At 34.8% G+C, this 21330-nt stretch overlaps 1 protein-coding gene across 4 annotated transcripts in view; it reads left to right on the forward strand.

Annotated features, from left to right (window-relative positions):
• DOCK4 (dedicator of cytokinesis 4) overlaps positions 1-21330 on the forward strand; it is a 220588-nt gene that overhangs the window by 122986 nt on the left and 76272 nt on the right. For all 4 annotated transcript variants that reach the window (XM_021545259.4, XM_021545261.4, XM_021545262.4 and 1 more), the window contains exons 13-17: positions 1096-1221; positions 16088-16212; positions 17693-17855; positions 18365-18471; positions 19054-19210. In XM_021545259.4, coding sequence (XP_021400934.1) covers positions 1096-1221; positions 16088-16212; positions 17693-17855; positions 18365-18471; positions 19054-19210 — 678 coding nt within the window. The remainder of the gene's footprint in view (positions 1-1095; positions 1222-16087; positions 16213-17692; positions 17856-18364; positions 18472-19053; positions 19211-21330) is intronic.

Here is a 21330-nt window from a genome sequence, read left to right on the forward strand (position 1 = left end):
ATTTCTTTCAAAGCCAAAAGGACTGATGACCTTGTCATTCAGTCTGTGTTGTACATGTTATTTGCTTCAGCTTAATCTCAAGTTCATTATTACTCTTCTTAGTTGTCTGTCTCCAGTTGTTGAGTGCATACACAGAGTTTGCTTTTATCTTCTCCTTGATTTGTATGTTGACACAGGATATGCTGTAGTAACACTGAAGGTCAGGCAAGATTAATCTTTACAAGCTCTATCATTCAGACACTCGCCTCAGTGATTATATTTGAAATAACCAAAAGGCATGCCTGTTGCTTTTGGTAATCTCAACTGTAATGAAGTATGCTCTTTGCAATTTATTTGTATACTGCAGATATAGTAGAAGAAGTTATGCTTCCTTGATTCTAGAGGACTAAAAATTGGAAAATTATTATATGGCCATCCTTGCATTTTGCATGTCTTCTAGCAAACATAAGAAAGAGTGTGACTGATTAAGTCTGATAAATGTTGAACAAAAATCACCATTTCAGTCATTATGAAATTGCTGTTCCTAAGAATATAGATTATTCTATATTAGCTTATGAGAATTTTTTTCTTCAGATTTTGGATGAATAAATTGTATAACTTTATATGAGATGATATAAAGTGATACACTGGGATGTGACTTCTGTGTCACACCCATAGCCCGGAACCATTTTTCTTGCATGCCAATAAAGGCAGGATTACATTGAAGGAAGTGAAAAATTAAAATGGTGACAAATAATCTGATTGAAATTTCTCCAAGCTGACCTCTTCCTAGTTCTCTTTTTAGTTAAAAATAGTAGTCCATCCCTACCGACATAATTTCTGTTCCTGTCGTTGTGGTTCAATTACACATCAGTAATAATTTGCTGATATTTTCCTGGCTTGTTGTTTTCAAGACTTTACTGATTTTTCGATGTTGATACCCTTCACAAATACACTTAAAAATTGAGGTTGGTTGGCTTGTTATTACTAAACTTCCTCTGAATTTTCTGTTCTCAAGAATGCATATATACTAGCAAATATACAAAATTTTAAAGCAATGCTGATAATAATATGTTTGAATATCTAATTTTTCATAGTTTTTCTCTTAATTTTCAGGTCTGGCAGTTTCTCTTCAGTTGCTCCATGGAGACATAGAACAAATTAGGAGGGAGTATACATCTAGATTTACCCATGGAGTATCCATAACACGGAAACTAGGTTTTTCCAATATTATAATGCCTGGTAAGTTAAAAAGCAAACTATCCTAATAAGTAATAAAAGAAAAGAACTTGTGAGAAATTACTTGCTTATCAGCTGGTTTTCAAATGAATACTGTATTCTGAAACTTCTTAAACAGTTCCTGAGAATTTATATATTACCATTTTTCCATAAAAATAGAAGAAAACTGTGTCCCAGTGGCTTCATTACATTATACTGTATAGTTGCTATGCCAGTGTCAAAAATCTTATGGCTCTAGAAGCTTTTTTTTGAGATCTTCATTTTTTATAAAAGTGAAGATGACTGAGCTCTATGAAGTGCTGCTGAGCACTTCATAGTGAAGACTGCTGAGCTCTATGCAGGTAAAAAGATAACCAGCAGAACATTTTGTTAATAGGAGCTGGTAACTTTTTAAATAAAGACACGGCGAATTTCACTGGTACTGTACAGTTTCTGCTTTCACAAGGTTTGTGTCTCCAATACTGGAAATGACTGGACATGGATAATATTATAGATGTAGAGACTTCATTTTGCTTATATTATTTGACAAAATATGCAAGTAATTGAACGAGTGCTAAGAAAGGTGGAAAGATTGTGTCAGTGTCAATATGAAGAAGCAAATACAGGAAAAAGATTGTACAGGAATTTGTAGGTATATCCCTGAAATGAAATTTTTTAAAACTTCAGTGGTTCAGTGGGTTGCTGAAAATTAGACAGCAAATGTCTCTTTAAAGGAAAAGCATACTTTCAGGCAGATCAGCTTGGCATGATTATGGTGTTATGTTGTTGCTGAGAAATGTTGCAGGGAGGAGCTCACATCTTAGTTTTAGCTGAGTACGCACACAGTCTTGACTTTCTCAAATGTAAATCTTCCTCATGACTTTCAGATTTTTAAAAGGGACACACTTTCATATAAAGATCTGTCTTTGCATTCCTGTGGACCTAAATCAGAAGTAAACTAGTGTTCTGAGGCAAAAATAAATAAACTTTCATACTTCACTAGTTGAGGAGGTCTTAAATAGGCATTTGAAACTCAGTAATGAGGCTCAGCTTTAGCTGTGGGCATGTATTTCTCTTGAACTTCTGCCTGAAACTTGATAACTGAGAATTCACTCTTTTGTGTTTACTGCCAATTAAACATCTGTCCTTCTGCATCCTTGATCAGCACTACTGGTCACTTAAAACATGCACATAACACAAGTTAATAAAACAGTTTCAGCACTGCAATGAAAATGGTATGACTGCAGTATTTAGAATAATGAAATGCATAGGTCAGGTACCATTTAAACTGAAGCTAGTTTGTATATATGCCTAATGGAAGCAATTCACATGAAATTTTATGGCTTATTAGCTAGGCTTTATTTGTTGTCTTACTGTTGGATTTGAAATTTGAATCAAATGGGTGCTGTAAATAGTCTGGCAGATAGCAGTGGAAGCAGTTTTACTGAGCACACTGTAACTCCCATTAGGAATAATTTCCCCAGTTATCTATGATTTAGTGACCTGCTGCTCTGTGTTATCAAATTTTCTATGAATAGATCTCTTATCCCCTCATTTTCCACTTGAGAAATAATGTGATGTTCTAAACTGCAAGAAACATGTTATAACAGTACAGTGTAATCAGCTGCTGGAGGAGTTTCTTGATTCAGTTTCAAAGAATTATGCAGGTTCACTTTTTCACTGTTTTACTTAAAAAAAAATATATATGGGTTTTGGTGTACTGCTTTCTCTGTCCAGTTGTATGCACACATCAGTTTAAATTATGTACAACTTCTGTGTTTACTGGCATAGAAGGGGTTTCTCCTAAAGAGAAATAATTGTCTCAATCTTGCAATGATGAATTTCAAGGACTAACCAGAGCAGTAAGCCCTAGGCCCTGAAATGCCCTCAGCAACCTAGCCTTTGAAATGCTTTTTTAATTTAAAGCTTCCCTTTCATTTTATTTCTCTTCTAGTGTGTTTTTTTTTTTTCACAAATAAATTAGAGAATTTAATCTTTTACCACTAGAAATGGCCATTAATTAGATCTTATTTTATATTTTTGTTGAAAGAGTATTCCTGTGGCTAATTAGCACTTAGGTTAGTGTTGTGAATAAGACTCTCTTGAATTATTCAATAAGAAATGCTTCATGCTGCTAAACTTCAGTATCTCTCTTAGAAATGCCATATTTTAAGTCTCTCTCCTATTCTGGTGTATTTAAACTCTCTCTGACCTTCTTTTTTTGTCATACCAATCCTTTTCTCTGTGGAGATTTTGCTGTGAAAAGTAACTGGGATCAGCATATGTGCCAAACCAGAACTGACAGTAATAGTGCATGTTTTTATAGAGTAATGCTTTTTGTGTCACTGCAACTTGACAGGCTGAAGCCACAAAATACAATATCCAGGACCCTTGGAATTCCTTAATGAAGAACTCCAAGTGTTTTAGGAAATTAAGTAGATGGCTGGAAAAAAAGTAGATGGCTATCATTCAAAAAGGCTGTGAAATAGGTAATTCACTTTATTCTAGCCAACAAAAGAAGGATAGGCAGTGAAAGTGTCAACTTGTGAAGATAATCAATATGTATTTTCTAGGTTTGACCAGGATTTCAGGGCACCATGCAAGCACTGGTATTCCAGTGTTCTAGTGTGGTTGTCTGCAGATACACAGCCAATATTCTCAGGCTTTGTACAACATTGAAGGACACCTGTGCTTGCACACTGAGTTTCTGTGTTCACCATTTCCTAACAACCACATCCTTACTTAGTATATAAAATTTCGCATTTGATATTTACAAATATATATATTTGTATACTTTTGAGGAGTATACTTTTGAGGAGCACTCTAGGTTAAATTTACATACACGATAGGTAATGAAATGTGAAAGCTCTTTTTCTTTGTATACTTTTAACAGCTTTTTTGCTATTTTCTGTAGTTCAGTATTATGGAATCTCTTTCCAAATTTGACTTAGAACACCTGTATCAGTGCATGCCTTCAGTGCTGCTCATGCTCGTGTGTTTTACACGTGCACGTATATGTTCTTTGGCACCATTTATCTAATTCCATAAATAAGCCTGATTACCAATATGTGTTCCTGGGGTTTTTAGAATTGGAATAAATCCTAGCACAGCTATTTGTCTAAATGAGGACTTAACTGGCTTCACAAGATACTTGCTCTGCCTCCCAGTTGTAAATAGACTAAACTTTTGTGTGGTAAGCATACATATAGGTGCATGTCTTCCTTTGTTGTGCATTCCAGATCAGAACTGCATCTGCTTTACTTCATTTAAGCTACACTGTTCTTAACAGTGCTAAGTCTATTACTGGTAGTTTTTTGGTAGCTGTTGTCTTAACTATTAGTACTTTCAAAGACAAGATCCATTCAGTGTGAGACATTAGCACTTAATGTAATCTCATTGTCTTCCTGTAGAATACTTTTTTCACTAAGCAGTTCAGTGAGGTCCAAACTTTACTTCCTCAAATTTTACCTACAAACTTACTCTATGTAGGTTGGTCTATTATTAATATGATGAGATGATTCTGAATTAAAACTGCTATTGAAAGTCTCTGTGACATCTAGACGACAGCAGCTCAAAATGTCTTTGTCCATAAAATATATTTTGGTGTGTAAACAATTGGCCTCTTGGCTGACATCTCAAAAGACTTTCACAGGTGGATATCAGTTAGCTATAGCCATCCTTTTTTCAGCTTATGATCCGAACTGATGCCATTACCACTACTGCCATCTCATCACCATATGCTTTAAGGATAAGAGTTAATATTTCTTCCTGTTCATCCAAATTATTAAATTCATATGATATTAGAAGAGGTTAAAGAATTGGTGCATCCCTACAAGGGTTCTACATTGACCAGTGTTTACCTTGTACACAAGTGTACATTAGTGTGGTATCTGTACTGTTATCTAGAGCTGGGTTAGTCAGTCCTGTCTGTAGAAGTTTTGGCTTGTAATACTTGGGCCAGAATTTTTTTGTCTTTTTCTATTTGTGTGATAAATTTTGACAAATAGCATTGCTAAAAACTCTACATGCAGCTGCACTATTAATTTTTGTAGTGGAATTTTCATTCTTTCAAACTTATCTGTCCAAGACTAAAAGTTGCATTTTGCTTCAGCATTGTCTTTCTTTTTTGCAATTTCTACTCATTTAGCAGGTAAAATGAGGTGCACGGGATATTACCAAGCTTTTAAGTTTCCTATGTTAAGCTTTCATATGCTTAATTTAGGAAAATCAACAGATTTTTTTACCATTACATCTGCATTGCTTTACATTTGTCACTTTTTAACTTCATTAGATGTCCTTTTGCTGTCCAGTTAAATCTCATCAGATCCTGTCCTTCAAAGCCACTGAATATACTTATCATGTTTTCATCTGGATTATTAAAAGGTCTTTTCAAGTTCAAGTACATTCTCACCAAACTTTCTTACTATTTTCAGAAACTTTTTAAAATAAAACTAGAAGTAGAATCTTTGTCTTTTTATACAGTCTCACAAAATGCTATGTTTGTGATAACATTCATTTTCAATTATGTGATTTTTGACTAGAGGCATTCATTCTTTCAAAGCATAGAAAAAGTTTCTGCAAAAATGTAAAGAAAGCTATGGAAGATGTTGTCTTCATCATGGTAAGTGTCTGTGTCTGCCAGTGAGCTTGGAGTTAGTAAAGAGCTGTTGATTCTAGGAGAAGAAATCTATATCTGACACACTTCAACATTTTTCTCCCTTGAGCATTGGAGTGAATTTTTCCAAACTTGTTTATACTATATGAAGTACAAACAGTTTGAATTTAATTTCTTCCACTGGATATATTAGTTACACAAAATACGTTTGAGCAGTATGGTGGAGTAAAGACACACCCTGCATTTTGACATTTCACAAAACTGTAGTACTCTAGGGGAATATCCTCTGCTTTTGAAATCCTATTTTAATACTTTAAAAAAACTTTAATCCTATCTGTTGAAGGAATTAACATTTCTACAAGTCACTGGAGAAAAGAAGGGTATGATGTATTTGATTAGACAAGTGCAAGGAACGTGTGTATTGTTTTCCTTCTCCTTTCCATCTCCCCTGTCTTATTTTTTTGGTTCATTAGAAACTGAAGGAAAAAATAGAAGAAAACTATGCAAAGGGAAGACAAGCCAGAATTTAAGTGTACTTCCCTTGATTTAAAATCTCTGGAAATTAGGAATGGGAGAAAGGGTCTTCTGCAGTTTATAGTATTTGAAGAATAAGTTGGCATTCTACTTAGTATAGACTAAGTAGCAGTGTTGCATGGGAAGTGTATGCAAGCATAGTTATGGCTTGGAAGTTTTTCTTTGATAAACCAGGTAAGGAACACTGGCAAACTAAGAAATGAGTGCTTTAGCTCTGTTAAAGTAAACAGGCTTTCAAAATTTGTTGGAAATATTTTCTTTATTTTGAAGCTAGACAAAGTCAACAGGTCAAAGTTACCTGTTGAAAAGAGTTCACAAGCCTTTTATTCCTCACTTGTTCAAAACATCTTGTTTTACATCTCATTGTAAAAAGGAAGAGAAAAAGGTCACGGAACAATTGGGTATTATGTGATAAATGTATAATCCATTTGAAATCTGAAAGCATTTGATAATTCCTTGTAAAGGGCATTTCATTTGCTTAATCAAATGTTTTCTGGTGAGTGTGTCTTAGAGCTTGTTGAATGTTTCTGCAGTAAAGCTGAAAATGCAGATAATGTTTTATTAAAAAATGAAAGTAAAGTAATTTGGGGACTACTAAAAAATCAGTTTATTCATCTCTGGTTTAAATGCCCAAGTTTACTTAATCCATTAATAAAAAGGCAGTGGTGTTACCAAAGTGACCAATGCTCCCAAAATCCTAACATACACAGAGTTATTTTTATTAAGTTTCCCATATATAAGCAAGAATACCAGTTATAATATATAAAGTGACTGCTAGTATATAAATAGCAGAAATTGCCTTAAATTTTTCTGGCCATCCCCTATAATATACTTAAATACAGACACACAACTGCAAATAATTATTTGTTAATATCACCCAGAAGGTCTCAGTCTCAGAGTTTTTCTTTGTATGTATGTATTTAAGCTCCAAGTAAAACATTTTCTCATTCTTGAGTCATTTGTGTATATCACTCATAAATCTTGTGAATGTGTGCAAAATTTGCTTGGTTGTTCTTTGCCTCAGTGATGGAGAAGTGAAGGTATGCTCTGTGGGGAAAAAGCACTGAACAGCTGACTGGTGGTTGTCACAGTCTTTAAAACTCAGATATGTTCACTGGCAGCTTCAAGCATGTCAATGAGATTTGCCCCCTTTTTAAAAGTTCTGAATATATTCCCTGATAAGTAGCCAGTCAGTATTTCAGTATCTTCAAAAATGTAAAACAAAAAGGAAATTGTTTCAGTGATGGGATTTCATTTCCTACAGTGATGAAATCCTTTGTGAAATGCAGCATGCCTGTGTGTCTTCCTGAGCTGCTGTCCTTAAGAATGCCCTTCTCTCAGATAACCTTCTTCTGTATTACAATTTTCACAAATATTCCTAGATTGCTTAACTTGAATTTTTAAAATTAATTTTTGTTTTTAAATTAAATGTGTAAGAAATCAGGAAGGGAAGGCAAGAGGAAAGAATAGTTGAGTGAAGACACGCTGGTCAAAGTAGGCCAACAGGGAAATGCAGAAGCAGTGAAAATATGAACAGGTATGCTGGGAAGAATATTGGGATTTTGCCCAGTTGTGTAGTGATGGGGTCAGGAAGTCTAAGGTAAAGCTGGAGCTGAAATCAGCAAGGGAATGCAAAGAAAAATAAGAACTTCTGTAGGTATTTCAGCCAGAAAAGAAAAGCAGACTCTTTGTGATGGACATGACTGGTAAACTGGTCTCAGCAGATGAGAAAAAAAGGCTGAGATACTCAACAATATTTTTGCCTCAGTCTTCACTGTAAGTCTCTCTTCTCAACCTCTCAAATCTGTGGATCTCAAGGCAGGGACTGAAGGGAGCAAAGTTCATCCCTCTGTAGGAAAACACCACCCGAGGAATCTGAGCATACTTAAGTCTCTGTGACCTGGCAAGGTGCATCCCAGGGTCCTGAGGGAATTGGCTGAAGTAGCTGCCAAGCCACTCTCCATGATATTTGAAAAGTCATGGCAGTCACATGGAGTACCTAGTGATTGTAGAAAAGGAAACATCACACCAATTTTTTTAAGAAAGTTAGAAATGCCAGCACAGGGTGCCCAGAGAGAGTGTCCTCTGCCTAGCAACATTTAAGGACAAACTGGAGAGGGCTCTGAGCAACCTGCTGTAGTTGAAGATCTCCTGGCTCATTGCATGGAAGTTGGACTATGAAATCATTAAAGTTCAACTGTCAGAAAGGGATTAGCAAGATGGAAAATTTCACTAAGCTTCCTTAGCACTCTCCTCAAGTTAAAATCATCTTCTGCTGCTTTTTTTTTTCTCTTATTTTCTTTTTTCTTTTTCTTTTTTCTTTTTCTTTTTTCTTTTTTTTTTTCTTTAAATATCCTTCCACTGGCAGTTGCTACACAGCTCTTTTCCCATTCTGCAAAGTATTCTAAGAATCTTTTCTCTAGAATGTTTTCATCCACAAGATTTACATTCTGTGTTAATACCATTTTGTCTGTGCCACATACAGAGATTTTCAGCCCCTACAACTGAAATATTTTGAAGACCTGTTCAAGACATATTTAGAGTATAAAGCATCTCATAGCTTGTATTTTACATAGATGTAAATGAACAGGAACTTCCTCTAGACAAAATTATGTTTCTCTTTTGCAATTCATGGTTCTATAAGACCTACAGTTCTGAGCAAAGCTTTCAAAAAAGCAGTTCCAAACAACAACTCCTAGTGAAGTCTGTATACTTATTTTTAATTTAGCAGCTGTAACAGCAGTAATATCAGAGATGCTTGTTCAAATACAGTCATGCTGTGTTTTGTTACCCTACTAAACATTAAAATTGAAATTTATTTCACTAGAAAGTATATAAATAGTTATAACTAGCAAACTAATCTCTTTTTTCTAACAGAGATGCTACCTTTGATCTTTGAGAGCTATCTTCTGTTGAAGAACTTGTTTCATATTAATATGCTACAAGAGATTCTGCAATTCTAAATATGTTTGAAACATGAGAAGTCTTGTTACAATATATATGTTGCAGTTGCAACTCAGAGCTTTGTCAGTGTAAGTTCAAAAACAATTTTATGATGAAAGATCATTTCTTTGATGCTTAGGTTAGGTGCAAATGTTTCTATAAAAATAACAGCACAAATGATACATTCATGCAAGGCTCTCCTGAGACCTGTACTGATCTGATTTACTCCTTATTAGTGATTACCTGTGTTGTTCCTGTCACCTGAAGTTCAGTGGGTGCAGTTAAGCCTCTCTGAGCTGGGTACAGTTTACACATAGGTCCATTTGGGAGCAGCAGTGCTTATACACAGGTCCTTGATAGAGATATTGGAACCTCCAACCTATGAAGGAAAGGGATCCTGCAGAGGCATCCCATAATAAAATTCTGCAGTGGGCATAATAGGACGCTGAGCACACATTGTCATCTCCTGCCTGGAAATTATCCCTGGCTCTTTCCTCTTTACTGCTTATTTAATATTTGTAGTTTATAGCTGGCAGGTTGAAGAAGGCTGACCTCCATTAACTCCACTAGTCTTCTTGTAGTTGTTTTTGACTTTAATTGGCCTTTCCTCCTGTTCCCAGTATTAGACTTTTGCATGTAATTGGTGCTGATCAGGTGTCTGTCCCTCACCCTCATTTGTGCCCTTGTACAATTCATTGCTAATTGGATTGAAGTCATGAAGCTTTTGCTTCTTCATAGGTCAGAATTCTTGAGCTATAATGCACCTGGTGAGCACCTACAGCTGGGACAAGATGGGTTTGGAGTTTTCCCTCTCCTAGTCCATGGAGAGTTCTTTCAAGATAATTTTGCCATATCAAAGCAGCAATGTATTGACAGGACCATATGATGAGGCAGGTACTGCCAATGCTGAGCTGTACACATTTCTATTTAGCAGCTCAGACATTTCAATTCAACACCTTTCATTTACAATTAAATTCACATACCAGAGTGGCTGTCCATACAGAATGTGCACTGAAAGCTCGTGCTACATCAAAATGTTATGTCTATATTCACACCCCTGCAACTTGACTTTGTTGTTGTTAAATTCTGTGGAATATTAGTTTCCATATGGCTTTAACCCTCACTTAATACTAGAAACTCGTGTAGGAATTTCTCAGCCTGTTTTTGATGAAAAGGTGAAATCATAGGGTGCTAACTAAGAAGTCCCAAAGTGTTTGGTTTATTGGGTCACTTCTGTAATTAGGACAGAATATACCCCTTTTCAACACATTCAATTACAAGATTGTCAGATGAACAAACAGCTTCCCTAGATACACTCTTTGATCCTGACAGTTCTGTTTTTTCCAAGAAACAGCTTATTACTTCCCACTCTCATAGGGACCAACACCAACTTTCCTATTTCTTCTTTGTTGTTTACCATCTCACACCCAGTGTACAACAGTCCTCTGTCTTACCTATGCTGGTTGTAACATGTTAATGCCTTTTATTCCTTGTAATAGTGTCTAGAAAGTAGCTTTACCAAGATAAGCAGCTTTTTAAGCAGTGAAGTCATTCAAATAACACAGAAATGCAACACGACTCCTTTAACTTGCTTTTCTCCAGCTTATGTTGACTCAGCTCATAACCTACATGTTTAGAAGTATTTTTGACTTCTAAGGAGACAAGGTGGTTTAGCTTCACAGGAAATGTTTAATGATTTTAAACATGTGTGATTCACTATTTGGTAGTGGTTTCTTACCCAGAAAACTGTAAGTCCTAGACAAAGCTGATTTGCAGGGGGGTTTGACTCTGGCTAAGAATGTTATTAACTGGATGTTGCTCTCTGAATGTTCATTTCACAGTCTGGATGCCCTAAATTCAGAAAGCTGAAAGTGACCTGTCATAACTGGGGCCAGGGAATGGAAATGCTCCATCAGAGTAGGGAGAAATGAGCTGCCCTTTCTTTTGAAACAAATGCTTTCAAGTGGTCTAGATCTTTCATAGCACTCAGTATCATTATAGGTAGAGGTAGGTTTGTCACTTCAAAAGCTGAGCACAATTTTTGATATTGTTTTCTGTTGCTTTTTCCTGTACCAAACTTTATGCTGAAAACAGCCATTGGATGCTTTCACTGAAACAAGCCTGGAAAGGAGACACTGTATTTCGCAGCACAGAAATTGGCTGGAATTTGTGTGTTGCTTTTTTCATCTCATCTAAAGCCTCTTGTCTGATAGGGATTTAATTCTGTAGGTATGCTTTCAGCCAGTAATTAAAATCTGATGAATCTATGAATCTATGAACTATGAAATATGCCCTTCCTCTTTCTGTAGTGATTCTTCACATTTGGTGAAGTGTAACACTGTAAAAAGTCTCAGTACACTTACACCTATAAGATTTGATTAATGCAGATAGTTTAGCTGAAGGTACCATCTTCAAAGCCTACCTCAGAACTCTGATATTCAGCAGGATTTGGCCTTTCAGTGCTACTTATGGTTGTAATTGACTACCTTAGTGAAAAGGAGTTGATTTAATCTGTCTGGTGTACTGGTGAAGGCAAAGGTCCCACAGAAAAATGATGCATATTCGTATAATGAAATGTGTAATTATAGTTAACAGAAATAAGAAAGATCAGTTAAAGGTGTATAGATAGATTCAGCAATTTGCTGATATTTGAATGCTTCATAGAGGATTTAGAATGTTTTTTTATGGGAAGTGGCACCACAAATGAATGCCCTTAGTTTAAATAGAAAATCTCAATTTTTGGAGTGAGAATTTCTGTTAAGGAAGATTGAAAAATGGCATTTTAACAATGAGAAAGTAAAAGTGATTAGGATATCTCCAGGCCAATTATATCAATAGTTAAATAATTTAAAAATTTGGTATCTAAATATATTTTTCTAGGTTTTTATTCCGATTTTCTTTCCAGTGTGACATTTACTTGTCAAATCCATTTTCTTTTTTGCCAGCACCTGTTTTCTGATATGGCTTTGTGCTTGATATTTATAAGCCTGTTGATTTTTTTATTTTATGAGCTTATATTCTGTTTATTCAAATATTGTGCTAAAGATTTGTCAGGAACATGGTGTAAAGTTCTTAACATCTCAGGACTCATAGCTGAACTGTGCAAGTTCAATAGAGTTGTTTTTCTTATACTTTGGTTGCAAATAATGATTGTGCTATAAATCAAGAGTGAAATATCTGTGTGCCTCCAGACAGGAGGCAAGTTTACATAGAACCTTACATTTCTGTAGATGTTATAGAATGCCAGATATGCTACCTACTTTGAGGAAAGGAAGCTGATGTTGTATCCACCTGGTTCAGACTGTGATGCATAGTCCAGAGTTTACTTTTTTTAAAAATTAATTTTCCAGTCTATTTCAGTCATCTACCTTCTGCTTTTCTATTCATTTCCTTATAAAACATGGTTATTTCTCATATAGCATAAGAGGCTTAGTCTCCTCCTAGGTTTAATTTGCCATGCATGATAACGGAAAAAAAAATATATATATTTTCTTTCACTAACATGACCAACATGTCTTGAGTTTCTTCAAGACATTGAAAACAGAGCAGATCTTCCTGAATGAAGAGAAATCAGGGCAAGATTCACCTGAACTATCTTTCCATGTCACTGATTAAAAACTATGCCAAGGCTCTGTTAAGCCAACAGCAGGTAAATAGTTGAGAAAATACACCCTATACCTCTGTGTTTTTTCACTGTAATTTGATTTCTTCTGGCAATTAAAAAGGTAAAACAACAGATTTGGATAAAAAAAATTAACTGCATTGAAACACAATTTTTAAAAGCCTCCTTCACTTCTGTGGAGTCCCAATGACTTCTTTTAAAAATGCTCTCCTATTTTTTTGCATGGAATTATAGGCTTGTGTGAGTTGGAAGGGATGTTTAAATATTAATATTTCTGCCCACCTACATGGGCAGGAATTTCTTTCACTAGGTCAGGTTGCTTAAAGCGCCTTCCAATCTGACCTTCAACACTTCTGGTAATAGGGCATCTCATTCCACTGTTATGTTCATTTGCATTTAAATCCCATACGGTTTATTTAAAAGGAAAACTTGCAGTTTTCACTGAGTTACACCCGGAGAAAGTCATTACATTTGTGGTGGAAATGCTTATTCAGTTGTGGTTATCTTTCTGTGAAAATCCCATGGAAAATTGAAGCAGATCTGTGCTGATAAATGAAAATAATATAGCACAAATGCATGTAGGATTCAATTTAATTTTTAAAGAGATATTGCTGCACCTAAAAGTTGTTTGCTCCAATTGGCTCTATAACAAACCTTCTTTTTCTGAATACTGTGTGTTGTCATTTTTTCTCAATGTCAAATACTTGAAAGGAACCAAGAGGCAGCACTGACTAGAACCAAGCCCAGTATATGCATATGCTAAGCAAGGACCCAACATGCTTTAAGCTCTTTGGTAATCATACTATTCTAACTTATAAAATTTTTATAATGAAATAGTACTAAATGTAGAAATAATCGTAATCTGGTTGTTTTAATGGTAGTCTCAATGAGTTTTTAGGTGGGTTTTTTTTAATTGCTTGAATAAACAATAAAAGCAGCTTTACAGACTCAGATTAAGGGTCTGTCTAACTGAGGACCCTTGCTGTAAGGAAATCCTAAGAAAAAGTAAAAGCTGAATATGTACATATGAGTATGGTAATTACCCCCGATGCTCTCCCAGCCTCCAGCTATTTTCAGCTCAAGGGATTTCCCGAGTCCTTATGATTGCCTGTTTCATATCCTGTAGCTGATCTTTTTTCCACAATTTCTCCATCCTTTCCTTTCACCCTTTTACGTTACTTACATTCATAATGTCCTTCAGAAAGCTTTGGGTTTGTGTTTGTATTTTGTTTTGAGATTGCTTTTGCATTTGATTTTTTTTCTTTCAAGTCTTGCTGTCCATCACCTGAATAACTATCACCTTTTGCTTATTTTAAACCTGTTTCCCACCAGGAACCAGAGACTGATGTGGTGGTAGCACTTAATAGTAATTCGGCTCTTTCATCCTCTTTCAGACACTCTTAAGTGAATACTATCTGTATTTTGTGAATACTATTTGTATTTGTTCTGTTGATTCTGTCTAGCTGTATGCTAGCATCTGCCCATGATTGTTCGAGCAGGTACTGATAATAAGTTAATACAATAGCAGATTTCCCCCCTTGTTTATGGGCATGGGTCTTAAGGGATTCGTGATGTGGCAATTTCTTCTTTATTTTTTTTGATAATTTAGATTGTGCTTTGGTGGAATCCTTTAATTATTTTGCATCCAGTGATGTAATAATATTATAAAATATTAGATGACTATAGCAAGTTACTTAAAAATCACTGGAGAGTTGTAAAATACAAGAAATGTGAAAGATGAGAGTATTGTGTAAAGTTCAAGTAAGTCAAATTTTATTTGCAAATTAAAATGAAGCTAGAAATTGAAGATGCATTAATTGTATATTATAATTAATTTTACCCACAATACAAGTTCACATCCCATGGTTGCTTTCTGAGTGGCACACCTATAAATAGACTAAACTATCACACTTTCAGCAATGCTGAGTGAAAATCTGCCTTATTAAAAGATGATATTCCCTCTTCACTAAACTTACATTTCTCCCAAAGAAAACACATATTCTTAATTTCTGTTTCAGAGAAGTCCAGAAATAAGAATTTTAGAAAATTCTCCTGATTATGACGCTGTTCATTCTTCATTGTTCTTCCTTTCACAAGTAAAGTCCAATTGCTTCAAATAGTTCTGGTAATGTTTGTCAAGAGCTGGATTGTTTACACTCTTCACAAATAGATTCAGCATCATTAAACAGAACAGGGGCTTCCCTACTATGGCACTTCAGTCACCACCAGTACTGCTTTTCCCTGTCCTGCCCCCACTGCAACCACTACTTCCCCTTTTCATCAAACTTTTCAATTTGTGTCAACTAAAATTAAAATAAAATCACTGTTGATCTTGTCCATATTATCTGTTTATGTTCTGACAGACTACTTAGCATGATACTGCATGAATGTGCAAATAATAAATTTAGATATGCTAGCGGTACTTGGACATACCATAGCGTACTTAGGTAGTGTCTGTATTGGATTTGTAATTTAAATGTCCTGATGAAGAGTCTAATTTCTCAGAAGCCTTTCCAACAAGCAAAAAATAAGTTAATAATAATGATAATGATAATAATAATAATAATAATAATTTTTTTCCTCATAAGCTTTGGAACACCCTATTAATGTAAAATATTTTTTAGATTACAAATTGTACCACTCACAATCTGGGAAGACAGCCCTTCTAATGGAAAGAACACCAACCTCTTGGTTTTTCCTTTTGAAAATAATACACTTCCTGTTAAGATTAAGCAGAAAAAAGTTGTAATCAGTTAAATGGAGAACTGTAATGGTTACAGGTGAAAGGAAGTACATTAATATTGCCATAGATTAGAAGAAGAATGAACTGAGGTGGAGTTAGACACTGGCTTCAGTATAGCTAGAGGGGCCAGTGAAAAGACCAAACAGACCCAAAAGATGAGTAGAAGCTCCTAGAATTGGTTTAGTATGGCAAATAATCTTTGGCTTTTGAGAGGGATTTGAAAATCAAATCTTTTCATTTTCTTGCTTTCTGAAAACAATTACTGTTTAAAATCTGAAAATACTGGTAAATTCTGGGTGCACTATCCTTTGGAACACAAAATGAAAGCACTATCCTTTGTAAGATAAAATTAAACTCTACTGAAGTACTGAAAGCAAAAGTAAGCAAGCTGGACTGACTTTTGGACACATTATTCTGTTTGTTTTTTTGATAGGTGAAATGAGGAATGATTTGTATATCACTGTAGAAAGAGGAGAATTTGAAAAAGGAGGGAAAAGTGTGGCCAGAAATGTGGAAGTGACAATGCATGTGGTGGACAGCAGTGGTCAAATTTTAAAGGTATCTTTGTTTTAATTTTTTCCTTGCTGTAGTTAATTTTGATACTCTTTTTCATATGTAAGTCTTCTTTTGTGGCACTGATTGAAGAATACAAAAATGCTTTGGAAAGGACATGTTTATCTTCGTTGTCTTAGGGAATTCTAAGTGTTTCCACTTTGCTTAAAACATTTATAAAATGACTATATAAAACCTTAATATATGTTTCTTTTATTGTGATGATGAATTACATGATTGGGATAAACACATAAAATTGTCAACCAAATAACTGATGATTCCATTAATATGCTGAAAAATGATGAAGCAGATCAAATTTGGGAAATTTTTGTATTTCCTAAGAATTCTTCTTATAAATATGCAAAGTTTTATGTTACACAGAACAATTTGTTGTGATAATTTTGAATTTCATGTCTGATTTTAATAAGTCAATGATTCTTGCTGCAGAAGTCAGCACCATTTATCAGTAAAAAAATTAAAATAATGTTCCCATTTAATTTCATTTAATCCTGTTCAAATTTTATTATATGCTGCTGGTGACGGCTTACAAACAGGCAATGGTTTAAATTTTAATTATTAATAGATGTCTGTTTCTCAAAATTTTTCTGTATCAAAAAGATTTCTGTTCACATTGAAACTTTTTCTCACATATTTTTTATATGGTTTTTGCTTTGGTTTAAAGTTGGAAGTTGTATTTTCATATGTTCTGCATAATTTCATGGCTGTGGGGTAACACAATGAAGAAAGGCTACAAAAATAGCCTGGCTCAAATTGTGTGTTTGTGTATCTGAAGTGAAATTGTGCATATTGATCCATGGCATCCAATATAGATAGATACATTTTTATATGTGTGTGTGTGTGTGTGTGTGTGTGTGTGTATTAAACAAAAATATGATATTGATATTATAACTGCAAAAGCTACACCTTACCTTTCCCACAGAGAATTAATGGATATATCTGAGTCAGGACATTGCACAAATCCATTTGTATACCTTGCAATGGAGAGTCCATAATGGGTGTTGTAAAGGCAGCCATCACTTTGCTTCTTCCTGATCACAGAATCCAAATTTATTTTCTAATGCTGGGACATATCACTGATAGTGCCAGGGTTCCAGGCTTATTTCAGATGACTGAAGATCTTAAGCCTGGCCTGTTCTGGTCTCAGTTCCATTCTTTGTTTTGCTGGGGCATAACATGGGCAGGACCGTGTTATGTCATGGGAATCCACATTCTGATCACCCAGTACACTCTGATAAACACTTCTGTTCTAAATTATGTGAATAATTCTTGCCATTTATAATTCTCTAATTGTAAACATTAAAAAAAGTGCTGCTGTTTTTGAGGATTATAAGATACTGAACATTGTACCACATTTGGCATTTATGATATGAATGTAAACATTAAATAGTCATCCTTGGAAGATTAGTCCTTGATGATGTTTTACTAGTGAACTAATCTATCCTTAATCATATTTTTTCTTCATTAGGATTTTATCTCATTTGGCTCTGGAGAGCCACCAGCCAGCGAGTACCATTCTTTTGTGCTTTATCATAACAATGGCCCCAGGTGGGCTGAGCTGCTGAAACTTCCTATTCCTGTGGATAAGTTCAGAGGAGCTCACATCCGCTGTGAATTCCGGCACTGTTCCAGTGAGTGATGCTCATGACTTCTGCTAGTCCTCCCCTTATGGCTGCAGTCAGCACACAAGTTTCTGTAGCACCTCAGGGAAAAGACAGCAGCATGAACTTTCTCTGTAATGCTTTCCTTACTTACAAATGTCTAAAACTTTTAAAATATTATGAAACATTTTAGAGATGATTTTGGGGTAAAAATTGGTGACTGGTTCCACATTCTCCATTCCAACCATGAGAGACAGGTTTAACAGAGGAGGATAAACTTCTATATGTTGCTAAGATTGCATATTTGGTGGCTTACATTATTTGTTGTTAATATATACTAAATTATTTCAGAATACTCCCTTCTGATTTAAAGTGAGATTAAAAAGGAGACGATGTGCAAATTGTAACAGCAGTTCAAGTTAATCTTCATCTGACTAGCTGCAGCTCCAGTATACTTGCTTATGTTGCATTGTATAATTTTTTTTGTCTTAAAAGGATACTATTGTCTTTAATTACTGCTATTTATATATGCATTTCAGCAAAAGAAAAGGGTGAGAAGAAGTTGTTTGGCTTTTCTTTTGTGCCCCTGATGCAGGAAAATGGGAGGACTCTGCCAGATGGCACCCATGAGCTAATTGTACACAAGGTAATTTGAGTTAGCAGTCATTAGCTGTAATGATTCCACTGGAACCTACTTTAAATGCCCAGAGACATTAAGTTAAGAAAATCTTTACTGATTATCAAATGAGTGATAATCTTGTCACCATTAAAATATCCAGTACTGATTGTTTAATATTCACTTTCCTAAAAGGTGACTATTCCTATAAACTGCAATTGAATCTAGTTTCAGTGCATTGGTTTACCAAAGTCCTACTATTATATCACATTGTGTTATAATGAATTTCACAAAGGTAAGTTATTTTAACTTTGTGTAATTTTCTTTCCAAATGTAAGAGTTATCACTTTGTTCAGAGGATTTTGTGCTCCCAGATAAATTTGAGTTTATCTGAAAACTAAAATATAAAATTTGCAGCTACTCATTTAATGTAACTTGTGCAAATTTGTTTAATTTGAATGTCAAATATGATGCTATGTTCTAAAACCAAAGTTGCAAGAGGCATAGTTGAAATTCTTCAGTTTCTGACAGAGAAACAATGATTCATATAATTTAGAGATTTAGTCAATTTTTTTGTGCAGTACAGTTATTTTAACTCATTTGTTTCCACAGTGTGAAGAAAATGCAAACCTTCAGGATTCTGGTCGCTACCTCAAACTCCCTTTTTCAAAGGGAATATCCCTAGGAAACAACAGCCAAGCAGTAAAAACCACTAAAGAGTCCTTCTGGATTACATCCTTTCTCTGCTCCACCAAACTCACACAAAATGGTAGGATATGTTGATTATTTAAAATATGATGAGCTGAAATGAGTGTGATAGCTAGTTTTTTCCATGCCAAGCAAGCATGGATGCACTCAAAAAAGCTTATGTTCTATCTATTTTGTGAACTGGTTTTCTTCATAATTTTTTTATATCCAGATGGAAACAAATGGATGATGATAAACCACTATTTTTAAGTAGTTTAAGAATGCTTTTTAGATGACCGTGATATTGGAATCAAATGCAGCACTTCTGGAATCAACTATCAAAACCCAGCTGCTTTATAAAACCTCTTAATCTGATTGTTGTCAATTGTTTATGAAATACTTATTGTCAGCTTTAGGCTGTAACAGTTTTTTTCTAATTAGGCATATGTTGCTTTTTTGTTTCTCTTCAAACCAACAACATTTATTACTACTTAAAACAGTCTTATACACTGGCTATAAGGAACAGCAGATTTAAATACATGTGTTTACACTCTCTACTAAAGTTCTTAACTAGTATGTATAAAGCTCTTGAGGTTCTTGTTTACCTGCCATAACTGAACTACCTGTAGCTAAACCAAGAAATTGTGGAACAGTTTTCCAAAAATTTCTAAATATTGTGTATTGGCTTGGTAATACATGATACACTTCAGACCATTCTTTGATAGAGCCACAGTTTTATATTGCTTTGATCACTCTTCTGTGTGACTATCTGTGACTTTACCTATCTTCTGTGTATGATAAAATTGCTGACTGCTTGCAAATTAATTATAGATGTTTGACAAAAACTAGAGCATCTTTTTAAATTGAAATAGTGCTCTTAATTTTCACCCTTTAATAGCAAGTGTGCAAAATAGAACTGTGTGCAACCAGTAAGTGGCTTATTTCCTTGCACACACCCATTTTGTATTTTCATAGCAATTACTTTAGTAATGAAAGTTACTCAATGAAAGATTTTCCCCAAGGTAGCTATAGGGAATCAGAGACTAAATTTGCTCCAGTTAAAGGCCTTGATTTAGGGAATTACATTACTGATACTTACACATGCATAAAAGTGCTGCCTGGAACTTACAAGTTTCTCAGTGATAAATAGTTGCCCTGTTGTCTGGGGCTGTAATACTAATTTTTATTTACAGTACAGGAGTTATTTTGTACTTATTGTAAATAGATGTGTGACATAGGGCATAAAATTTCCTCCTATTTTTAACCATATTCTGAGTAAGAGGGTGTAGAATATCTGAATAATATTGATCCCCTTTTCAGCTCTGAAAGAGTTAACAATTATTTCAGCAGTACTTCAGAGGGTGGAAATATTTTCAATAGACAGGCTCATATTTTCTCCAAGGATCTTCTTTGGGAAGTTCATCTTGGTGAGTTTCCAAATCCCCATTCTTTTAAACAAAAATTTGCCAAAATCTATTGCATGCTCAGAAAATGAACATAGAGCAAAGCATGTGGATATTTGGTCATGTGAGCATTACTTCAGTTATCCCTGAGAGAATGTAGCTTATGTATTAAAAAATACAAGACTAAAAAATCTGTGTATTTAATTTTTTTAGTAAACATTTGTATTGGTATTTTTGAAACTTGCTGGTTATTTTTAAATTTGTTTTTAAGTTTGGAGATTTTTCTGAATGTCTCAGAGATTCATCCATTGTTTACAAATAACAATGTCCAGTCTGAAAATGAAGTGAAAATTATTCTGTTGTCTGGTTATGGGGTGAAGAACTCCAACCCCAGACTTGTAAAGGGTGTGACTGAATTAGGCTGCAGCTTTACTCTCTTGCTGGGAAATTTTACTCAGCTGTCATTCTCTCATTGATTGTTACCACATGCCATCAGCTCTCATGCATACTAAAATTATGGGGACTGGGGGACAGAGGCTGACTCCTAGTTGTTGGGATCCATAACTTCCTTACCCTGGGTACTTTGGAGAGGTTATTAGGATTATTTCCAAATGACTTTTAGAGACCTTCTAATCAGGGGTGTCTGTGCGTTCATCGTGGCTAAGAATGCATCCTTATCTAATCTTTCTGCTATTTAGTTTTTCCTTCTCTTTTCCTTTTGACCCTGGATAGTTAATCAGTTAATATTAGCAAAAAATATACTAGCTGTTATTTATTGCATTCTTAGTTAGTTATTTTT

The sequence above is a fragment of the Lonchura striata genome, chromosome 1A (genome assembly GCF_050655825.1).
Source record: "Lonchura striata isolate lonStrDom1 chromosome 1A, ASM5065582v1, whole genome shotgun sequence".
Classification (NCBI taxonomy): Eukaryota; Metazoa; Chordata; class Aves; order Passeriformes; family Estrildidae; genus Lonchura; species Lonchura striata.